This window comes from Xiphophorus hellerii, chromosome 2 (genome assembly GCF_003331165.1).
Source record: "Xiphophorus hellerii strain 12219 chromosome 2, Xiphophorus_hellerii-4.1, whole genome shotgun sequence".
NCBI lineage: Eukaryota > Metazoa > Chordata > Actinopteri > Cyprinodontiformes > Poeciliidae > Xiphophorus > Xiphophorus hellerii.
The window spans coordinates 29,917,685-29,943,168 of NC_045673.1; the positions used below are offsets into that span (position 1 = coordinate 29,917,685).

Below are 25,484 nucleotides of genomic sequence, written 5' to 3' on the forward strand. Positions count from 1 at the left end.
AACAAACAGACCACAGTCTTGACTGAATGAAAATCATTAGAACTTATTTACGTCACGTTAACGAAGAACAGCTGAAAAGTTACCGGGTTTATCAACTGCGGTAGCAATTTCGCTCCAACTCCTCCCCTTGTCATTTCTATATTCTTTGTATGTTGAATAAACATTAATGTTGTTTCCACATATCATCTCCAATGTCCGCTGGACTTCGGGTTGCTCCATGTCAGCTGTTTGGGATTTCCTCTGTAATTTACCCTCAGAAAGCTCGGAGGAGAATCCACGCTTTCTGATTGGCTACCTGTCACATTCAACAGGCTGCGTTAAGCTCCCAGTCGGGAAAACCCCTGATTTAGATCGGAGCGGCAACGACGATCTACCGTAACACACCACACAATCTTAGAAAGACCAACGTTCTAAGATTGTTGTAAGGGGAAAAATAGGAGCAAAAACCATGTAGTGTGAACTATTGCATCAGGTAGTCGATGTGCCCATCTTCTCTATTTAAATCTAATTATTACTGAAGGGCAACATAATATACAGACTTCATAATCTGCACTCTTTTGGTTGAATGTAGTATTTATTTCCACTTTGGCTTTATGTTGTTTAGTTTTTTTTCCAGTACATTTTTTGTTAATGGAGACTGAGAATCCATTTTGTTTTTGTTTTTGGTTGTTTTGTTTATTTTGTTTATCAGTTCCAGTGTTAAATATTCTTTTGAAAATAAAGTGTATCTGTCTTTGGCAGGAAATCACATGCATTATTACGTCATTTCCATTAAATCAGTGTAAAAAGGTCTTCAAACAATATTATCGTTTATCGCAATAATTTTTGAGACAATTAATCGTTCAGCAAAATTTGTTATCCTGACATTCTTACCAACATGTGAATTTCTTTCTTCTCGAAATGAAACTAGAATTACAATTAGACTCCACCTTTTTTATAGTATTCAATAAGAGGAAAGTCATGTAGTTGATTCAATTCTGATGTGACAATGTGAAAAATTATTTGATGATTTTAGCATGTATAAACATTACTGTGTCCTCTTCATAAATTCAGACATTAAGATTTTAGCATATATGGGATAAAATCAATACCAAAAGCAAGGGTTGCAAAAAAGCTAGTCTGTCATTTTGACAGATTACAATTCTCACCTCAGACTATATTTCGTGCAGACATTTTCAACTTTACGAGTGCATTGCTGATGAAACTAAATCAATCAATAAAAAAAATCCATTCATCTCTGACATGGATACTGAACTATACGCATCTTGCTGATCAAGAGCTGAAAGTGCGTAGAAGAGTCATGTACAGGATGCTTTGGAGTGTTTAATTCTGTTGTTCTGTCAGTGGTTTTTATCACTGCAGAGAAAAAGTTCCATGTGTTCCTCTGCTTGGTTAATGTGTGATCTGGATTCTCTGTTCAACTTAAACTGCATAAAAATGTAATGCAACAGAAAATCCCAGATTAATATAGTTTAAACATTGATGGATAAAAATACGATATGACAATATTTTTGACTCAGTCAATCAAAATGACGGACGATAAAAAAAAGTGTAGCGCGACCTTTTCCCTTGCTAAGTCATAGAGTGAAAAGTCTTCACTACATGAAAAGCAACATTTTATTCTTCCAAACTTTTCTTCTCTCCCTCTGAATCTCAAAACTCCAGATAATGTCTTCATACTCCTAACTTTATTTTTTTCTGAGGGCATCTTAAATCTTATTTTAATGCCCTGTTTTTTTCCAGTTTTTGACAGTTTTTGACCAGTTTGTCCTTTTTTACTATTGAAAGACTCCCTTTTCAGATAACATCTTATTTTCTCTTCCTATTATTACGCTCCTTTTTATAATCTTTCTGCTGTGCATATAAATTATACTTAATCTGTGACCAGAAACTGTGGTGCTTCCCATCGATATTTCCAATATCTCCAATTAATTTCCTTTTTTTGTTTATCCTTTCTTTATTAGCCTTCATTTCCTACTTTTTTTTATTTGACCCTCTCTTTCTCACTCATGCACATTATTTGCAAATTATTTTCTTTATTCTGTGTTTGCAGTAGACTTTGTTTGAATTCTAGCCTCCTGCCAAGCTAGGCCTGGCTGCATGGGAGTTTCACGCTGAGAGCTGATTATTGCTGTATGTGTGTAATTTGCTGTAATAGCTTTCCTTTCTCACCACCACTCATTAGTGTTTAATAGAAGAGATTGAAGTGTCAGTGGAGAGAAGTGCTGACATGCTGTTTGGAGCAGGAAATAGGTGGTGTCCCTTAAATAGCTCCTAACTGGGTGCTAGTTGCTGTTCTTTATATCAGTGCTTATTGGGTTTGACAGAAAGTCATTCACTGGAATAATTGTTGTTTCTGTGAAACCCTCCTCTTCTCTGTAAAACCTATAGGTGTGTGCTCACCAGCATGAAATATAATGGCTAAATAACTATGACTACATGTGCACACACACAGATTTTTAATCTAAATCTGTTTTCAGATTTAGATAAGATTTGGTTGGTGCCTTATCACTAGTCTACATCTTTCATTGTTCTGCTGTTTAAGATTGGATTCAGATTAGACACCCATCCATCCATCCATCCATCCATCTTCTTCCGCTTATCCGAGGTCGGGTCGCGGGGGTAGCAGCTTCAGAAGGGAGGCCCAGACTTCCCTCTCCCCAGCCACTTCTTCTAGCTCCTCCGGGGGAATCCCGAGGCGTTCCCAGGCCAGCCGAGAGACATAGTCCCTCCAGCGTGTCCTGGGTCTTCCCCGGGGCCTCCTCCCGGTGGGACGTGCCCGGAACACCTCACCAGGGAGGCGTCTAGGAGGCATCCTGACCAGATGCCCGAGCCACCTCAACTGGCTCCTCTCGATGTGAAGGAGCAGCGGCTCTACTCTGAGTCCCTCCCGGATGACTGAGCTTCTCACCCTATCTCTAAGGGAGAGCCCAGCTACCCTACGGAGAAAACCCATTTCGGCCGCTTGTATCCGCGATCTCGTTCTTTCGGTCATGACCCAAAGCTCATGACCATAGATGAGGGTGGGAACGTAGATCGACCGGTAAATCGAGAGCTTCGCTTTTTGGCTCAGCTCTCTCTTCACCACGACGGACCGGTACAGCGCCCGCTTGACAGCAGACGCTGCGCCAATCCGCCTGTCGATCTCCCGCTCCCTTCTTCCCCCATTCGTGAACAAGATCCCGAGATACTTAAACTCCTCCACTTGGGGCAGGACACCCCCCCTGACCCGGAGAAGGCACTCTACCCTTTTCCGGCTCAAGACCATGGCCTCGGATTTGGAGGCACTGATCCTCATCCCGGCCGCGTCACACTCGGCTGCGAACCGCTCCAGCGAGAGCTGCAGATCACGATCTGATGAAGCCAAAAGGACCACATCGTCTGCAAAAAGCAGAGATGAGATCCTAAGGCCACCAAATCGGATCCCCTCAACACCTTGGCTGCGCCTAGAAATTCTGTCCATGAAAGTGATGAACAGAATCGGTGACAAAGGGCAGCCCTGGCGGAGTCCAACTCTCACCGGAAACGAGCCCGACTTACTGCCGGCAATGCGGACCAGACTCTGACACCGGTCATACAGGGACCTGACAGCCCGTATCAAAGGGCCCGGTACCCCATACTCCCGGAGAACCCCCCACAGGGCTCCCCGAGGGACACGGTCGAACGCCTTCTCCAGGTCCACAAAACACATGTAGACTGGTTGGGCGAACTCCCATGCACCCTCCAGGACCCTGCCGAGGGTGTAGAGCTGGTCCAGCGTTCCACGACCAGGACGAAAACCACACTGCTCTTCCTGAATCCGAGGTTCGACTATCCGACGGACCCTCCTCTCCAGGACCCCTGAATAGACCTTGCCAGGGAGGCTTAAGAGTGTGACCCCTCTATAATTGGAGCACACCCTCCGGTCCCCCTTTTTGAACAGGGGGACCACCACCCCAGTCTGCCAATCCAGGGGAACTGCCCCCGATGTCCATGCGACATTGCAGAGTCGCGTCAACCAACACAACCCTACAACATCCAGAGCCTTAAGAAACTCCGGGCGGATCTCATCCACCCCCGGGGCCCTGCCACCGAGGAGCTTTTTAACCACCTCGGCGACCTCGTCCCCAGAGATTGGAGAGCCCAACCCAGAGTCCCCAGGCTCCGCTTCCTCAGTGGAAGGCATGTTGGTGGGATTGAGGAGGTCTTCGAAGTACTCTGCCCACCGGCCCACAACGTCCCGAGTAGAGGTCAGCAGCACACCATCCCCACTATAAACAGTGTTGGTGCTGCACCGCTTCCCCCCCCTGAGACGCCGGATGGTGGACCAGAATCGCCTCGAAGCCGTACGGAAGTCTTTCTCCATGGCCTCTCCAAACTCCTCCCACGCCCGGGTTTTTGCCTCAGCAACCGCCCGAGCCGCATGCCGCTTCGCCCGCCGGTACCCATCAGCTGCTTCCGGAGTCCCACAGGCCAAAAAGGCCCGATAGGACTCCTTCTTCAGCCTGACGGCATCCCTCACCGAAGGTGTCCACCAGCGGGTTCGAGGGTTGCCGCCGCGACAGGCACCGACAACCTTGCGGGCACAGCTCCGATCGGCCGCCTCGACAATGGAGGCACGGAACACGGTCCACTCAGACTCCATGTCCCCCACCTCCCCCGGGACGTGTTCGAAGTTTTGCCGGAGATGGGAGTTAAAGCTCCGTCTCACAGGGGATTCCGCCAGACGTTCCCAGCAGACCCTCACAACACGTTTGGGCCTGCCAGGTCTGACCGGCTTTCGCCCCCACCACCGGAGCCAACTCACCACCAGGTAGTGGTCAGTGGACAGCTCCGCACCTCTCTTCACCCGAGTGTCCAAGACATACGGCCGCAGATCCGATGAAACGATGACAAAGTCGATCATCGAACTGCGGCCTAGGGTGTCCTGGTGCCAAGTGCACATATGGACACCCTTATGCTTGAACATGGTGTTCGTTATGGACAATCCATGGCGAGCACAGAAGTCCAGCAACAGAACACCGCTCGAGTTCAGGTCGGGCGGGCCGTTCCTCCCAACCACGCCCCTCCAGGTCTCACTGTCATTGCCCACGTGAGCGTTGAAGTCCCCCAGCAGAACAAGGGAGTCCCCAGGAGGAGCACTCTCCAGTACCCCCTCTAAGGACTCCAAAAAGGGTGGGTAATCTGAACTGTCGTTCGGCCCGTAAGCACAAACGACAGTCAGAACCCGTCCCCCCACCCGTAGGCGGAGGGATGCTACCCTCTCGTTCACCGGGGTAAACCCCAACGTACAGGCGCCGAGATGGGGAGCAACAAGTATGCCCACTCCTGCCCGACGCCTCTCACCTTGGGCAACTCCAGAGTGGAAGTATGTCCAGCCCCTCTCAAGGAGACTGGTTCCAGAACCAGAGCCGTGCGTCGAGGTGAGACCGACTATTTCTAGCCGGAACCTCTCGACCTCACGCACTAGCTCCGGCTCCTTCCCCACCAGAGAGGTGACAGATTAGACACACATTAAAATAATGCCAAAGTTGAACTGAGCCTTATTTTAATGCATGTATTTCTCATTATGTTAAGGTAAGATATTTATCAGCAAAGGTCTCACCTAAAGTTTTTAATTTCTACTTATTTCCATTCATTTGTACATTAAATTTTGTACAATAAATTTGTGTTGTGGGACAAACACTCATTTTTCTGAGAGTTCTTCTTTATACTAGTCCTGAAATTTTAAGCCTTGAAAAGTTTAATAAAATATTAAAATTCATGTTCCAGGTAATTGTTTTCCAGGAAGATTAAAGTAGAAAAGATAAAACAAACTACAAATGAAGACGAGCAATATGTTGTCTGAGGTGAGCTGGTTCAAGCACTAGCTTTTTTTTCTCCCTTCTCTGTTTGTCATTAAAATTAACCTCCCATCAGAAATGTGCTTCTTTATCTCTCAATGTATATTCACAAATACATTTTGCACTTTCCTACCGGTGCGAAGTTTTAGCCCACATTTACACTAAACAAGCCACAGGAGAAGATTACATAGGTCTGATTAACGAGTGAAGCTCAATACACGGAGCTTAGATTACTCAAAATGTGAGATTAACTCAAGCAGAATATTTCCCCACTTCCAAACAATGGAGAAGATGTAATTTCCATTTGAAGTACAACCTCGTCTGTGAGAGGCAGAATCTGGAGTACAAAAACTGTTCTAGAAAAAATCTATATGTATTATCATTGATGTGCATTTTATTACATGAAATAAGTATTCAATCTTCTACCAACCCACAAAAATTTTATCTCTAACAGACCTGCTATTTTCTATCACTGTTACGTGCATTTGTTTGTACTTGTTAACTTAATAATTCGGTAAATAATGACACTTTTAGTGCAAAGTTGCATTAAAGGTCTATTAGAAGTGCCAATTTTGTATTATTTTGTAAATAATGACACATTAATGCAAAGTTGGCATTTTTAATGGACTTTCAATGCAACCTTTAGAGCAACTTTGTATTATCATCATTTACCAAGTGACACTTCATGACAACAGACATTCATAAAGACTTCTTCATCTTCATGACAGGTGTTATGTCATGTTTATGACAGTATCATATCAGTCTTATGCACACGCTGTCAAATAAAGTGTTACCAAACTTTTTAACTGTCCTTGACCATAATTTGTGCTTTGGGCCTGGGACAACTGACTCTGTTGTCCCCCTTTTCAGCTGCCATGTTAGATACAACCAAAAAGGTTTTTTGATCAGCTTGACTAAGTTGAGTCGAATCATGAGCATTTCTGATAGAAAAGTCACAGGTGCCAATTTGGATTTTTAATTGTGACACTATCAGAAATCCCAGCAATATGTTGTTTTTAAAAAAAATGAGAACATTATAAGGAAAACAGTTGCGGCTTAATTTTCCAAGGAAATTTCAGCAAGTACGCTTTTGAACAGGAAAAATAATGAAATGGTTGAGCACTGAAACAACCTGCAAAGGCCAGTCAAGTTTTCATCAGAGCCTTCAACAATGCTTGAGTCGTATCACATTTCTCTCAAAGGCCGGAGCTTTGATCGGTATTCAATGTTACTAGATTCAGAACGACTGGCTCCCCATGTGTTTTCAGGTGTAGTCCTCTTGTCATTGGTGTGATGTTTTTTTTTACTTTTAGAAGAAGCAGGTGGCCCTGAGGCAGAGCATAAAAGCTGTCCATCCCGCTCAACCTCTCAGACTCTCAGCAGCTGAGGATGCATTCATGTGGCCTTTTGAAACTTTTCTGTCGGTTCACTTTGTCTGTTTGTGCACTCATGAAGAGAATCCATGCTCAGCCAGAATGACGCTGATAGACTTGTCTGCCCGTATCTTCATCTTGGCCCTGACATCACCAGAGCTGTTTAGGTCTGACAGGCAGATCATGTCAGATCTTTCAGCATTTTGCACCTGCTTCTGAAATGCTCCCTGTCCTCTCCTTCCTCCTGCTCTGCATCAATAACCTGCCATCAGTGACTGCTGCTGTGGTTCAGAGGAGGATGTCACATAGATGTGACTGTTGCTGTGACGATGCCAATGAAGCCCAGACTGCATGGATATGGAAACATTGAGCAGAGAGACCCACCATCCCACCTCCCCCTCACACACACACATGGACACACCTACAGAAACGTGAACAAAATCACAAGATGAAAAAAAAAATGAATTGAGTTTTGTTATATTTTAAAACTAAAAATGTATCAGGATTGCTTTTTAAATTCTGTTGCAGATTTAACAGAGAGTGTATGAGGAGAAGCTAAAATAGAAAAAATATGTTCTCTTTGAATTTTCTGCAGTGTTTTGAATCAGCTGGAAGCTTTTAACTGCATTTTTAAACTTCCTGATTGTAAAGGATTACAATAGTGAAGCGTTGAAGTAACATATGCATGGACTAGGTTTTCAGCATCACTCATGAAAAACATGCAAGTCTGCATGTTTTCTTTGGGGTGTAGTTTTACAAATACATTAATTGAAAATTATTTAGCTGAACTGTATTATTGAAGATTTTGCAGACATCTTCTCCTGCTCCCAGATAATGAAAGCAAGGATGCTAACAAACTGGATAATATTGTGGCAGTTTAGTTATTTCCACAGTTATGGTCTTCAAAGGTTAAAAAAATACAACCATTAAAATGATGCAGTGATGTTATATTTAAGTATAAATTAGGAATGCTTAAAGATCAAGGATTTTATTGAAAGGTTTAGTTAGTGAAGAAGCGCTGAGCTAATCAAAAGAATTGGTTTTGAAAAATTGACAACTTTATGTATTCCAAATAAAAATTTCACAATATAAACGGAAAAACATTATTTTGGGGATAAATAAAATCTTGATTGAGATAGAAAAATCTGTTTACCAGTTGTCAATAATATAATTTTAATACCAAGGGTAGCTTCTTGTTATTAAAATTGGACAAGAAGAATGTATCGTTTTGCTGTTTAAACAATCGCATTTCAGACCAGAACACTGTGAACGACGGTATTTGTCGTGTGCTTCCCATGGAAAGCCAAATGTAGCTTTGTGCCATTAACTTTAAGGAAACTGGACACTTTAGAAAGTCTTAGGGCTATTTTATGTCATCTACTTAAATAAATGTAATTGAATAGATCTATTTATTTAAAGCCAATGAGAGCAAGCGGACATCCAAAGCAAGACATATTTTTACTCTTTACTCATTCTTAAGATAAGATAAGATAGATAAGATAAATCTTTATTGTCATTGTCACAAGAACAACGAAATTTCTCTTTATGCTTTTCCACTGAAACTCATACTGCAGCCTACCCCCCAAAAAGTATTGCAACTTTTGTTTGGTAACCTGGTTCAGGACCAATGTCGCTACTCAAATGCAAATATTCAGGCATGTGCACCTGTAGGTGGCGCTATGGTAGGAAATATGCATATCAACTTATAAATCGCATTAATAATATTGATGTGGGCAGAGTTTTGTAGAAATATTTTCCAACAGATGTGCCAGTGTGCAAAGGTTTTTGGTCAGAAAATGTTTTCATCAGCCTGCCATTAAGACTGAATTAGTCAAACACCAATCTCGCCATCTAGGATCAACTCTGAGCCAAATAGAACCTACCACAATTTACACTAAGGAAGAAACAAAAACAGAGTTATTGTGGATTTTAGATTCTTTTTGCCCAATTAGGATCTAATAGCTAATTAAACATGCCTACGCACGTAGCTGTAAAGTTAAATTGCCCATAATTCTGACCTCCAAATTTTTTTAAACTACAAGTTCATCCAAATAAGCTCAAATTTTTTGCTTTCTTTAAATTGTTCTCAACATTTCATACACTCTATGAAATGTCTTCATACCTTAATAAGCCTCATTCTGTTTTTTTTCTCACAAGTTTGTGTTTAATACAAATACTTGTGACTTCGAGAATCGTTTGATATTCCTAACTAACTTGCTCACACTAGTGGAACACATCAGCCTTAGTCATTCTTAATAGCTTGTTTGCTTAAATAACACCAAATCCATTTTTTTACATTAAATGCTCCTAGTGTTCAATGTTGTTTTCATGCACATGTACTTTACTGTGGCTCACTCTTAAAATAATGCAGTCCTGCACGCCCAGGCCACTTGAGGGTGGAGCTTTTCAGGTTATTTAGTTGAAGTTGGAAAAAGGAAGGAATCCGCCAGGAAGTCTTTTAATATGGCCAACTAAGCATGATATTTTTCTTACAATCAAAAATCATCCAGCCATTTATATTTCTTTGATTGGCAATATGAGTGACTATCTTAGTTGTATTAGACATTATTAAAATGGAATACGACAACTTTTTTCCAGTCGAAGCTACTGCCTAGTGGCCGTTTCTACCATCAGAGTGGCTGATGGTAGAAGGGTTCCCATTTCTGAAAACTGACAGAAAAATGTACTCCACCACACTTCTAGTACAAAGTTTGCATTTCTGCCTATGTAAATGATTTGCTGAGTCAGACACATTACCATGATTCCAGGTTTCAATCAAAACCCAACACAGTGGCTTATGATGAACTGTGATTTCAGCTGCTAAATAAACAATCTTATGTTTCATAGGATGGACCAGACAACATGATGCTGCTGGTATACAAGTTTCACACAGTTGTATAGACATGGGAAATTAAATATCAGCAATGTTTGACACAAAATTTCAAGTAGGTCAGCGAGATAACAATAACTGGAAATGAGGAAAGGAAGTGGTAAACTAAACCTGCAGCCTAAAGCTTTAAATCCACAATAAACTGTTTGGAAAATATGAGCAGGGTGTGTGTGGTGTGTGTGTGTGTTTGCGGGGTGGGGGGCAACACACGGCATGAACCAAATTCATCAACTCTGTCAGGTTCAGTGACATCTTCTCATACTTGAGCCATTACTGCTTCAGAATATTTTTGCCCCAACTACTTCCATGTATACACACACACACACACACACACACACCTCCCCCACTTAGAGTTGGATTTGACACAGATCATCAACACTCTTCTGCTGTTCATCCATCAATCAATACTTCCCCTCCTTTTCCCTCTTCTTATTATCAGCACTAATCTATATCTCTTTGTCTCGTTTTCTTTAGAGTCGCCTCCTTTAGCCCGGCCTTTTCTCTAAATTACATTAAGGATAATCCCATGGATCTGATGGTAACAAATGTAAAATGACCTACATCGGAATTAGATGAAGTGAAACTAGGCCACTTGAATTGAAGGCCAAGTGTACACAGAAAGTGAGAGAGTCGGGAGAAAAGACTAGAAAAAAAGCAAATGACCCTTGATTGGAAGTTGATTGTAAAGATTTCACTTTTGCTGCCTTTTTTTTTTTACCATCGGACAAAAGCCACACAGAAATGCGTCTGGGTGGATGAGTGCATGGGGGAATCAGGAGGGGAGACCTTGTGGGCATCTCTACATCCAAACAAAAACAAAATGGCAGTGTTAATAAAAAGCAATCACTAATGCTTTTCCCCGGCACCAGGCCGCAGGCGTCGCAAGCGTGGGCACGGCGCTGGCATTCTTCAGTGACTCATGGTCTTTTGTGGAGCCATGTGTCATACTCATAAACTTCCCATGTCCAAATGTACTCCCACAATAACGACAGAATGGGAAGTGTTAGGCTTTTCATTTGCTGGGACCATTAACAAGAGGGCCTGAAGGACTGGAAATGAACCCAGGTTTGCTCAGGCGGGGACACTATGTGCCTCGCCTGCTTTTTTTTTTTTTTTTTACCTCACTTGTTTGATGCTAATGCTAGCATCAAACCCTTGTTATCTGCAGCTCCTTTGGATGCCCTATTCAGCCACTCATTCAAGTGTGTTCGGAGTATTATCGCTCAAGTCCAAAAACAACTTGTGAATATAAAGTGAAAACCAGACTGGGCAATGGCAGCATGTTCAGGTAACTCTGGAGGAGCTGCAGAAATCCACAACTCTTGTGAGAATCTGTTGACACAATACATCAGCTGGACTTCTTAGAAAAGTAGGAACAATTAAAGCTGTAAACAGCGCTGGAGGCCCTTGCAGCTCAGTGCTGCCCTGCTCTGGCCTTATGGCAACTTTGGGAGCTTCAGCAACACCACCGTCAACTCTCTTTCACAATTCCTGCAAAAGTCCACTAGGAGATACACACTGATGTGTTCAGCAGTGATCCCTGATGATGGACAAAAAATCGGGACAATCAGTTGATGTCTTAAGGAGATATAGCTGATGGATAGCTGAGGGGCCACAGTGAAGTCAAATTATAATTTAATGCTATTGTGCTCTTTAGAGGTTAACAAAGGTCAATCATATCAAGTTCAGTGCAAAACAAATGATGCATGTATGATTTAGAGACAACCTCATGCAAATGGCAAGGAATTAGAATTTGCTATTCAGCCACGCCAACATGCTCCTGCTACCAGCTAGTGTTGAAAGAAGGATTTACCATCATGTTGCATTTCATTAAACACAGGTTGACATCTGCATGAAGCATAGAGTAAAAGGAAGAAAAACGGTGGGAAAACCAGTGACTTCTTGTTGAAAGGAGGTGGGGCTAAAGTGATATCGCTAAATGACAACGTGAATGTGATGAGCTCTGGTCTGTGATGACAAAAATAGTTTGATGCAGCTCGGAGTTTATGCAGGGATGTTTCATGGCGAATGGTCAGTTTTGAGGCTTGGCCACACCCACATGCTTGAAAAAGTATATGTATGAAAAATATTTTGATAACTTTGAAAACTTCAGTGCCTCATGGCTGTGCTGACTGATTTTGAAGCCTGGATTTCAAAAGCTGCAGGGCGAGTTTCTTCAGATACAACGTGTTTAACAGAGACAAAATAGCAGCTCTGATCCAAAATGGTCGACTTCCTGTTGGTGCTACTGAAAAGTAGCACCAACGTTTGACACCAATTTTGTTGTCAAACGTTGGTGCTACCTTTGAAGTGAAGTTTGGTCAAAAGTACACAAACTGTTAAAACTTTCACATCAGGTAGAGAAATGTGTGTCTTTCTAGAATAATCCTGCCATATGTACTGGTGAAACAACCTGTGTTTTGGAGGCAGTGACATTTGCACCAATGTCGTGCGGTCAGGGGAGGCAAGTGAGGCAGAGGCTCACCTGTCATCATGGAAAAATAATAAGTGCAGCGATATATTAATAGTTTTCTCTTACCACAGCAATCACTTATTAATAATTGCAAAATAAACATTAAGCCTAAAACCATGCTACTGCAGCAAACTGAATGTTCTGCTCTTTCTGTGGGAAATATTTGAGGGTTTTTTTTGTGGTGTCAGTTGCTATGGCAAGGAGTCTGCATGTAGCTGCGCTGATACAGAGAGCAAGAAAGACATGGTTTTGAGTTGTACTTTAACAGTTTCTTCCTTTTATGTGGAGCACAGCACGAAATTAATAATAGCTACATGTCCAAGTTTGATTGAGTTAACGGAATTATTCTGCGGCGGCAGCGCGGCTATGCATGTGGAAAAATAGTCTTTTTGCCCTCCAGCGTTGTCTGCATGCGCGAAATTTCCTTATGTAAACAATAACATGCAGGGGGTCTATATTTGTAAATCTGATTATGATTAAGTTAGTGCCTCACCAGCCATGAACCTCACCACACGTCACTGATATGCACCATTGGTGATTTGTATAAACACGGGCAAATCATGTCCTACAACGAACTTACTCACACATTTGATTTGAAAGGTAGAGCAAATTTTGGAAATATCTACAAATGAGACATTGTGTTACCTCAAAATTTAAAAACACTGTAGAAAATGACTTATTGAACTACAGTATATTAGGATGCCGTGTGATTGACACACCAGCCTTTTCTGTTTCTGTTTGTGCTTCATGTGGGATAATATTCAGAAAATCAAGAAAATTTTAATTACAAAAAACAATGTTCTAGGGAGTGCCGTGGAGGAATTAGGCCATGTCCACTAAATATTGGACTGCATTCGTGTCGTGGGTTGGACAAGGATCGATCACAGTGAGTTTGGTGGAGCTTGGCTGAAATATGTGGAGTTTAGAGCCAAACATAAGGCAACAGCATCACCTGTGACTTTACCACAGCCTCCACTGGAAACTCTTTGTGCTTTAAAGTAAGTGAGACCAACTAGTTATCTGTGATCTGACACAAGATCATCTTGATTTGGTCAAGAGGGGTTACGGCTAGATCTGTTTCAGAGTCAAGTTTAGAAGCCACAGCAGTTGCTCTGCTTGGCAGCATGTGGCAGCGACGGAGACCTGCTGCTGCTGTGCAGAGCAGGCGTGTGTTAGAATCATGGCAGCAAATGGCAAAGAACTTTGCATAGTTTTTTCCCCCCAAACTAAGGATGCATTCAGACCAACCCAGGATTAGAGATCTGAATCAGACTCTAGTCCATTTCTCTAGAAAGTCAGAATTTTTGGGGAGGTCAGAATGCAAATGTGAATTCCAAAACGGACTTAAAAACCGAACTCCGATCCGCCCAACAACCTAGGCCTCGGTCCGGTTGAAGTGGACTCTAAAAGGGTAGAAAACCTGTCCGGATGCAACCTGACTAGAGACCGTTTCAAAAGCAGGAAGTTACCAACAGTGCAGGACATTCTGGTCAATATATTACTCTCCGCTCTGCGGGTTAATGAAGATGTTGTGTCGGTTGTCATGGCAACGGGTCTGCGTTCCGACACAGAAAGCGAGGCAAATCAGAACATAAATGGTTTAAAGCTATTTTACTGTTTATCAGCTTAAATCCCCATTGCTGTGGCGCTCTGCAGCTGCTGTCATTTTAAAACCTTTAATAAATGACAAAAACGGGACTAATTTCCTAGGTTGTTTGAACATTTAATCATTTAATAGGATGACATATTTCATATGTCCCTTATATAAAGTATATGAGTCATGGTTTGTTACATTTTCACAAACTAATAAAATTAACAGCAGCAATTACGTAATTATTCACAAATATAAAAGAGCAATTTGCATAGTCCTCTCTTGCATCTTGACAGAAACCAAACTGTTTATAGATTTATATCAAGGGAGAATACTTACAAACATCAGCAATTTTCTTAGCTTTAATTTAAGCCATATTTATAGAAATCGGGTAAGAAATAAAGGCGCTGCGATCATTTTGTGACAGATTCCTGCTCATCCCTCACTGGGTTGCCTGGTTTAGTGGACAGACTCACTGCGCAGTAACGGTGCCTGTAGGAGCGTCGCTAGCATTAGCAGCTAACAGGCGACGTCCAAACCTTTAATGTATATGAATGAAGAAATCCTACAACCGCTAAAATCTGACACCGCTCCGTTTCTGTTTACTTTTTGTGAAGAAGAAAATTGCGCTGGTCTTAAAGAGGTTTTGTGTCGATTTCTTCAGTAGATCTTGGTGCAGCGCCACCACAGGCCACGGGAGGGATGGCTGGGGGACAGGTTTTTCAGTTAGTTTTAGTCGTTTGACAGCGCAGTGTGAATGCAAACTACAGTTCCGAAAATGTAACAGATGTTGCAATTTTAGTCCACAATCGAACCGAGTACCGGACTATCCGGTCTGAATGCGTCCTAACAGAGTGAGTCAAGTATGCTGTTGAATGCAGATAATATTAGCTAAATGATGACTAGCTAATGCTAATATAAGCACGTTAACAAGATTAAGGCTACTGATTTTGTTAGTCTATGTTGAAAAGTGGGTAGTACTGGTTACATTGAGTCACTTGTTTGGAACATTTATTTATATGAGTAGTTTTACTGCTCTGTACTTTTTTCTTTTACTTGAGTAATATTATTGCTACTCTTACTTGAGTAGATTGATTTTGCATTTAAAGAAATAGACCTCAGAGACTGGATTCTTAGATTTCTGAAATATGAGCCAAAGTTTATGGAAATTTGAGCATAATTACTCAAAATGTTATACATGTCACTGTTTACATCCTTATTGTTTATTTTGTATGAATATTCATGGTTATTTTATTTGAAAGGTTAAATAAAGGTTTGTTTCTGTATTTATATTAAAGTCTGCCCCCCCCCCCCCCCAAAAAAATAAGCCAAACCTCTTTGCACTTTTACAAAGTAAACTTGCCAGCTCCTTAAAATCCTAAATTTAAATAATTTTAAAACTTTTAATTTATCTATGCTGAAACCATTAAATGAAGTTTAACAGCATTGTCATTCTGAATAAACACTTGTTAAATTTGTATATCTGTGGTTTGTGGTAAAATGTTACCATTTATGGGGCCCCGAACGCCCCATAAATGCCAAACTTAAACAACCCCAGATATGACATGAAAGCAGTGTATTATTTCCTTATTTCTCACAATTCTATGCTTTATTGGCCTTATCCCATAAAAACACATTGTAGTTTGCATGTGGAACATGCCTAAATGTTTAAAGGGCAGGGACCCTGATGTAAGACACACTAGATTTCCCAAGTACAGACAGAAAATGAGATTATTTTGTGGTTTTTGTCATTCTGTGCATACCTGACAAGTCTCGCGTTTTAGCCGGGAAACTACAATTCTAAATTAGAATTAAACTTTTCTTTCTTTTCCTCAGGACATATGTTTTTACATTAATTAAAGATGTTAGATATTCATTTGATAGAGCCAAACTGTAAAACCCAGCAGTGCAAACTGTTCCTTCAACAAATTCTACATTTCTTTTATTCAAATGCAAAACCAAAGTCAAATTACATTTCAACTGAGTCCAATGAAAGGCTTACCGGTAGTCCTTATTTAATCTAAGTCCTTTTCCCATGAAATGCTGCTTTGGAGTCTGTGTTTGCCTTCCTCAGCTTCGTTGTAAAATCAACCAAATTGTTGGTGGTTTTCTTATATTGCCTGAGTTCAGGGTGCTGCTGATTGGTCCAGATTTCTTTCGCCTGCTGAGAAGTGCTGCAGAGTGGCGCACAAATGTGTGTTTTTATGCACCCACATCTGCATCCATGAGCAGATCTGCACAACATTTGAGGGAAGAAGTTGGGGGATTATGTACTGTTATTGACAGTAGAGAAAAATGTTTTTGTATTACCTTTGCTACTTGTGATTAAGTTACAAAAAGTAGTAGTAGTTATAATGGTTTCCTTATAGTGAAGAGTGTTTAATGTGCATTTCCTCACATAGAGAGTAAAATGCATCCTGGGTTTGATGGGGGTTTGAAGAGAGTTGGTATTAAAATAGTGAATAAAATCATCAGGAGTATAAAGAGTGTCAGGATTAGGTAAGTTAGAGATATCACAACCTGTGGAAATATGCTAATTACACAATAACACAAGTCTGGAAGTAGCTCCTGCCTCATTCTTGTCTAAGCTTAACTTATTCACAAAATTAGTATAGAACAATTCTACTGAAGCATCTGTGTGAAGGAGCAGGGCAAGCTTTAAACCTCTACCTAGAGGTCAAAGTTAACACCCAAGAACTACAAATAGTTTTGAAGCATCGTGTTTGAACTGAAACTGGGTCCACTTTTGGGACAGTTTTCTGTTTAACTTTATTTAAAATGTAAAAACCTAAAGTACTATAGTTGTTAAAGTGAAGATGCTATTCGGACCTGTTTTGTGTTTGCTTTTCAGGTCTGGATCCCTGTCAGCGTCAGGGCATGGAGGATTTCATCTCTGCAGCTCCGGGTTGCTTTGACCATGCTGCTCTGTTCTCCGTTTTACAGAAACACACTCTGCAGCACCGCATGAACGACTCCTTCTCCTGCCTGGTATGTTATCTCGAACCTGTTCTTTAGGTTCCAATCCCTGGTCCTCAGGTACCCCGGCCCTGCATATTTTAGGTGTCTCCTTGCTTCCACACCTGACTACTGAATGGGTGACTAACAAGCTTCTGCAGGCCTTTGACTGCAGAGGAGGTCATGCAATCATTTGAATGAGGTGAGCTGGAACAGAGGCATCTAAAACATGGGTTCCCTGCATGTTGGGAATCACTGCTCTTAATGACAATGTGATATTAGAAGAGGCTCAAAATATTCCGCAGAGGGCAGCTGTCAGTATCACTGGGTGACTGCAGGTGCAAAGTACACTTAATTAATGTCAAACATCTGCTAAGCAATTTAGACAATTTACATGACCTACTAAATACTTATATGAAGTAGAAAATAAATTATACCAATCTGACCTATGGACAAGGCATTTAAGTAACTGAAATTCTATTTGGACTTAAGCAGATGTGCTCTAATTTAAATTTTAGAGCTAAATCATTTTGGACCTAAGAAGTGGACATTTTATGTGAAACAACCCAGATTACTAAAATTCTTCTCATCTCTGCAAATGGATAAAATTATTTTATTTACAAAACAAAACCAAAGTGTAAATAAAGCATGTGGTAGAATAAGGTTGGATGTAATATGAAACACAGGCAGGCCAGTGATGTCTGTAAATGATTCAGCTGGAAAAGCTTGCTTCAAGGTAAGTAAAAAAAACCCTTAAATCTTGTAAATTCAAATGCGTAGTGTCAGAACAAACATGCTCCACACATGTCCATTGATCCCCTCATCTAACTATCAGTTGCTTTAGTTGATGTTTGGTACAGTACTAATCATCCAAATACAAGCAAATTGGACTATATTTATTTGTTTGTTGAAGTTTAGCCTATTTTGTCAGTGATCATATAGCCATTTACATTTACAGTAGCAGCATAATAAATTGTCACAGAGTTAATGTATTTCATTAATTCAGTTCATTAGTGATTTTCATATACAGTACAGGCCAAAAGTTTGGACACACTTTCTCATTGGATTCAATGAGAAGGTGTGTCCAAACTTTTGGTCTGAACTGTGTACAGACCAAAAGTTTGGACACACAATTGTGTCCAAACTTTTGGTCTGTGCTGTATATCGTAAACATTAGATTTGTTCCACACAGAGGGATAATCAGATGAATGAAGGACTTCCTCGGTGTGCAGTAAAGCCCTTCAAAGTAATGTTAATGCCCTGATTTGACTCAAGCGTGCTGAAGCAGAGACGCATCTAAACGTTGCTGGAGTCCGGTGTTCTGTCAGATCAGACGCTGTCAGAGAAGCATACATGCAGTGAGTACGCATGCATGCACAGTAAGAGGCCCATGACACAGAGGACCTGTCAGTTAAGCAATACGCGACTGTAACAAGGCGGCCCTTTGCCGCTGGATTTTACAGTGAGGATGAAAAGTTGAGGCAGAGTTCAGGTGGAAACAGCAGTGGTTTATTCTTCACACAAAATCAACAACCCTTTCACAGGTGAAACTGCAGCCTTAAATAGTCCCAGCTGTTACGGACCAAACCACCTTTAATACACAGGGGAATCTCAATTCACCAATCTCCACCTATTTGAATAAAATACCTTTTACTAAATATAAACATTTCCACTTACTTTTTATAAATATTTTATGTTTTATCCTTACACCATAATAAAAACACCACAAAACCCATAAACACCCCCCCCCACTTTTCAATGGCCTCTCCCAGAACCTATAAATGGTGTCTCTGGACCCTGGGGCAGAATTAGTCCAAACACCCTGGAGAGGACACAGAAAAGACAGGTGAGTCACTTCATAATAGCACTCCACACTTAACAGATTATGCACATACATTTGCTCAGTTTTACCCACCAGTAGCTCATTGCTCTGAGTAACAATTATCCTCCCTTCACAAGCAACCAGGTCACTTCTCAATGAGGAGCAGCTGTGCAGAGCCCAGAACAAAAGGCCACATGCTAATCACTAAAAACACTCAATAAATACAATTAAAACTTCTTGTGTGCAAATTGTTGTTTATGTGCAAATCTATGCTTAAAGTGCAGTGCTAAATAAAGTGCTTGTTAATAAAGTGCTTTTAAAGTGCTATACAGTGACTTAAGTAAAAATAGCCCCAGTAGTGACAAGATACAAGAAAAGTAAATACATTTTTTTTAATGATAACTAACTGGATATACATGCATTGCCGTGGTTTCAAAGTGTATTTAAAGCAGGGTCTAGATACAACTACAGTCAACCTCAAAACACTCCCTCTATAAAACTCACCTTCCTGTTCGGTGATGATGGTCTGACTAGTTAACTAAGTCATGATGTCATAATAACAAAATGTAACTTCTACGTCATGGTGTCATGTTTCTGATTAAACAAAAGCATATGGTAATCACAGCGTGTACTTCGCTGACAGATATAGTCGTCAGTTTGTGCTACATTTTTGACGATCTGGCAACGTATGCTGATCTGACAGAACATCGGACCTCGAGGCCTGGTGTGGGCCATAATATAACATTACTGGGTTTTTGTGATATTCTAATTTTCTAAGTCTTTTGGCCTTATAATTGGGGCCCCGGGAGTAAGAAAATATTAGATAATGAAGGATTAGAACATGTTGGCATTCTGTCAAAGCAGACATCATGAGATCACCAAGATGGGCTAAAATGTTTGTTCATTTTCAATTTATGTTTAAATTGCTTTCTTGGCATTACAGCAATCAAACCCTTCCTGTTATTTCTGAGCAACATTTTGCATGTTTCCACTCTATTTTTGATCATTTTTCATGGTGATGAGTTTGAAGCTTTTGGGGTTTAAAGTTCTCTTTACCCCTAAACTTTAGCCATCTCCACAGAATCTCAATTGGAGATTGGTGTGGACTGGTCCACTCCAAACCACTAATGCTATATCCAGTAAGAAGAAACCTGCATGTCAAACTGAAAGACTGCCTTTAGCCTAAATCTGCCAGGCTGTGAATAATTCTGGAATTAGTGGTAAATGTTTTCTTTCTGCAGGATTCAGACAGTAAACAGTTTCTGCAGCAGGGTTACTTTCATCATTTCACATGTGATCTTGTTATCACATTCCTATCCAGTTTCCATAGCTTTAAAAATAGTATTGGATACAAATCCATTTATAAATTAGAATGTCATTGAAAATTGTATTTATTTTGGTAACTCCATCACTCAGTGATGCACATCCCGTAGATTAATTGCACACAGGCTGTTTCAAGCCTTTTTTCTTTTAGGATCACCTTCTTCTTCCAGCTAACCAAAACACAACATCAAAGATTTGAATATTACATCAGACCAATAAAAAAAGAAAAATTAACATTTCAGTTGTTTCGTTGTTGAAACTGCCAATGTAAACCAGACGCAACTTTAATTAAACCATGTTACCTGTATAGAAAACATTATGTTTCCTTATGCTGGTTTGACTTTCTCCTGTCTAGGCCCTATTGCTATCGTTGCCTCTACCTTCACTAAAGTTATATGACTAACTCGGTGTGTGCATGATGGCTAATTTAAACTTTCACTTAGTGGTAACTAGTTCTGGTCATTTAAAATCATTTTTACATTTGCCATCCATTTCTTGTAGGAGCTTAATGCTGAAGGGGAAGAGAAGTTCCTGCTGAGGCTAAAACACATCAGAAAACATTTTGAAGACACATAAAAGCGTTCAGTCTCTGTCTCGGCGTGTGTGTGTGTGTGTGTGTGTGCTGGTTTGTTAAACCGTAGGGGGTCTCTCGCACTGATTGAAGAGTTAAATGTTCTAATCAATACTTTCCAAATAGGAACACGGCCCAACTGCTGTGCCGGCTCACTGGAGACACAGGAAGGAGGAGGGGGAACTAATCCTAGAGAGAATACACTGAAGGCTTTTGTGTTGTGTGTAACTTAGCAGACCATGAACATCTCTGTGCTATGCTCATATCCAGCGTTATGTAAGGATTCTCCTGAAATTACCTCAGTGTTGCACACACAAAGCTGAGATGTGCGTTTTTAGCCGGTCGGTCTGTTGTAATCCAGGGATGGTTGACTTTGCATCTATCGCTAACCGCTGTCAGAAATTTTTAGATAAGCTGACTTTATTTTCTGTTTTCTCTATGTCATTTGAACAAATGAACTAAAATGTGGGTCAACGTTAAATCAGGGACTCTGACGCAGCCCCGTACTTTAGAGAAGAAACAGAGGAAGAATGCTGTCCTAGATTTACAGAAAACTTCTGTTTGAAAGTTAGGACCGGTGTCATGAGATGCGGTTTTGAATGGTGAGGATGGAAGCGGAGGACCCAGCACGAGGTGCAATAAAGGTATTTAATGAAGAAGCGATTCACAAATTCCAGGCAGCACAGGCGAACAACGACTCTCACACTGGTAGCAACTGGCATAGACATCAGACTGACAATAGGCAAGGACCCAACAGGGAAACACAGACACAGGTGGGTATAGATACAAAGGGAAGATAATCAGGGGACACAGGGCACAACTGGGATCAATCAAGGACAGATGAGACAACACAGGAACTAAATTGCCACAGAAAAACCAAATCCTCACAACCAGTACCAGTTTAGTGCTGTACCTCAAATACCAACAAGTGACTTCAAATGGGTCAAAAGAATGCTGTGATTCACAGTGTCAAAAGCAGCCAGATTCTGCATGTTTAGATAGGAAGTAGGCTTAGTGACAAGTAGCAGCTTTTTCACTGATCCTGCGTAGAAAACATTCAAACTCCAAACGTCATGGCTGTACAAGCCACCTTTTGTACAAGCTCAAAAGGTGCTTCTACTCAATACTGAGCAAAGGGTCTGAATACTTATGACCATGTAATATTTAAAAATATTAATATTTTTATAAATATGTAAAAATTTAGAGGGCTGTGAATGCTTTCTGTGGCCACTGTAAATTGCTCATAGATTTTTGAGCAACTTTAGCTGAAGTATGTCTGATCTTCAACAAACTGAATTTTTCAATTTCTGTTTGTTTGTTTGGATCTCTATTAGCCATTGACGTGAAAATGGTTGCTCTTCCTGGGGTCCACATCATAAAAAAGTCACTTATTTCAAAAGCAGTTACACACACTTAATATAACATATTGATTCATAAATATACAATTAAAACACCTTATATGTTAAAATAATTAAACAGGACTATTTATTACTGTTTCAAGCAGATGAAGGAAGGGGGTTCCGTGTTTTCATTCCTCTACAAATATCAGTGTTTTCTTCAATATTCCTTCCATGGTGAAAAAGTACAACAATCTTTAAAAGGCCTGCCATGTATTAAAGTAAAGTTTTTCTTATTAAAGGATGATTATAAAAAAAAACATTTGGTACCGTAGATACTACAATATATTTATATATATATTTTAAAAAAAAGCATAAACCAAGAACTCATTGTCTATCTCAATCATTTCTATGAATGTTAAAGCTTTGCCTCTGTTGATGAGAACACAGCATGCATAACAGTCTGGGTTAATACTGCTTTTAGGAGGCTCATTTGGAATTCTGTAAAGAGTATGTGTTGCAGGTATGTTCAAGCTCTGTAAGAGCCTGTTAGTAAAAGCATGTTCTTAAAAAAACTGTTGACAAAGGTTTCCTCTGAACACTAACTTTGATGCTGAAGGAGTCATGCTGGCTTGTCTTGCATTTCAAGTCAACGAGATGTTCAGCAGAGTGACATCTGGGCCTCTTTGGTTTGTCTGCCTACCTCACCAGGACTCCTTCCAGCACTGCAATTAGACCGCTCCATTCACACTGTCCAGCCAGCTCTTCATTGCTCAGCCTTTTGTGAACACCGCAGGGTTTTTTGTTCCAACTTGAGCCTCTTTTCACTGAGCACTCTTAGAAAAGGCCTGGGCCTAGGCGTGGGAGACATCTGTTGAGAAGTGCCTTGGATTCATGTCACAGACCAGGTCATATTTTATTGAAAATGAGCTGAACCCAACGACAACAATGGTAATTAGGCAGAAGTTTGGGATGTCGCTGGAGTCCACAGTGCTGCCAGAAGCAGCAGCGTGGCTCCTACTGAGGGGGAAGAGGTTAAATCCGGCCAGTGACGGTGCTGTGAGCTTGAGCCCAGACAGATCCAGTCCAAACCTAGAGTCATGTCTCTACATCTTGTTGCTCTCTACACTTTAGGCTTAACTGGACGACCAGAATGGAGCTGTTCACAAAATCAGGATCTTTTTTAGATAAAACGCAGCATGTACAGACTCTTCAGATCGATGCAGGTCTCTCAAATTCATTTGGTCTTGAATTGAATTTAGTATAAAAACATCTTGACAGTAAAAAGAAATAAAACTGCGAGTGTTTGCAGAAGCTGACTTTGACCATTAGTAGCATGCTGCTGTCCCAATGCTCCGCCCTTCTTAGCCCTCTGGCTGCTGAAGCACAATGAGATTGATTGTTGAGAGTGATCATTGAAGTGGACAGCATCTGAAGACCAATATTTACTCTAATTTGCAAGAATCTGACCTATTTAGCCTCCTGTCAACCTATAAGTTTACAGCCTCAGCTCATATCCTGTCCCAGACTATTGCTGAGCTTCTGAGAGACCAGGACACAGGTGTCCTGCAGTTTTAGTATGCTGAAGCAGAAATCTACCTTCTTATTTTTGTCTTAACAGATCCTGAAATAATTAGCCAAGTCTATGCATCCACATGATTCAAGCCCCCGTTTTGTTTGAATCTCAAGCCCATTTCAGTGATTTAGGTAAATGTCTGCTCATCAGAGGACTGCTGAAGTTGGGGCGGATGGCTCCAGTCACATTCAGCCATCACCACATGCATCTGAAACACACAGAATATTCATCTAGTGTGCTTTGATAAACAACCTGCACCTTGTTTCTATTTGACTTGTACTGTACTTTAGTAGCATTCAGTTTTATACACCTTGAACTCCCATGTTGTCACATTGCAACCATCAATGTATTTAGTAGGGATATTATGTGAAAAGCTAACACAAAGCAATTTGTAATAGTGAAAGAAAAGTCTACAAGGTTTTGTTTTTTTATTATTTATAATAAAAATGTCTTAAGTGGGGCGTATTTTTGTATTCAGCCCACTTGAGTCAATACTATGTAGAACCACCTGCTACTGGATGTTTAGCAGCAGGTTGCTAGTTTGTCTCTACCAGCTTTGTTCAGCTATAGATCCCCATTTTTGCTCAATATTCACTGGAAAATAGTTCAACGTCAGTCGGACTGCATGGAGAACATCTGAAAATGTTTTAACTCAGTTTGTTTATGTAGCAACATTTCAAATGCTGTCTCAAGGCACTTTACAAAAAAAATACAATTTAATCCAGTCACAGATACTTTCCAATTGATGCAAGTTTTCAAACAATAAATTCAAAGTAGCTTCAAAATTTCTAAGGAAACCCAGCAGAGCATCAAGTCATTGACTTGCAGCATTCACTACTCCTTGACCAGCAAAGAGTGACAGTCACTCGTGTTGTGTCATTGACTTTACATCAATCCCTCATACTGAGCAGGCATGTAGCGACAATGGAAGAAACCTCCAGCAGAACCAGAGCCTGGATCAGTAGAAGTGACCATGTGGCACAACTGACTGGGAGTTTGAGAAGATAGAGCAAAATGTACAAGAAGGAACAGGTAAACTGATGTAGGATTACTTTTGATGTTCATCAAAATGAAAAGATAATATCAGGAGCGAGAGAACAATTAGCGAGAGAACATGAGCTGACATAATGGCAGCGTTGTGTCAGCTCATGGCTTCCTCCAGGAAGAAATCGTGCTGCCAATCCAGGTGGATGTCCGAGTCCTACTAGGTCTCCAGCTGCTGCGCCCTGTCAGTCCACCATGTATAACCAAGAGTCTGAATCTGTGTGACGCAAATGTTCAAAACCTGAGAGCGCCTGGAGACATTCCATTACTCGTATAAGACTGGGCTTTCAATTAAAATGCAAGTCCAAAATGTTATTGTCACTTGCTTGTTTGGACTTTCTGTGGGCGGAGTCTGTGGCTTTAAAAACAGAGCTCTGCTCCACATGGAGGCAGTCTTTGGCTAGACTCCTGAGAAGTCACACTGAAGGTGATGGACTCTGACAATGAAGGTATTGCTGTTTGTCTGATTTTAACCTGCCGTGGATGTCCTTTGTACATATTCTGCACCTGCCATCTTTGTTCACCTGACAAAAATCTTAATAAATTTCACTAAAGTGATCTCCGGCATTTATGTTTGACCAAGTCATAATAGAACCCCGTCACAATGACAGACAACGATAAAGTCTAGCCCAGCAACTGCAACATAGGAATTTGATTGTGAAAAATATTTGAAAATCATGTTAGTTCTTTAAATGTAAAATTATTTA

General features: G+C 40.9%; 1 protein-coding gene across 3 annotated transcripts in view; it reads left to right on the forward strand.

Annotated features, from left to right (window-relative positions):
* The window catches only part of cadps2 (Ca++-dependent secretion activator 2), a 146,454-nt gene that overhangs the window by 39,753 nt on the left and 81,217 nt on the right, over nt 1-25,484 (forward strand). For all 3 annotated transcript variants that reach the window (XM_032546225.1, XM_032546241.1, XM_032546233.1), the window contains exon 12: nt 17,001-17,137. In XM_032546225.1, coding sequence (XP_032402116.1) covers nt 17,001-17,137 — 137 coding nt within the window. The remainder of the gene's footprint in view (nt 1-17,000; nt 17,138-25,484) is intronic.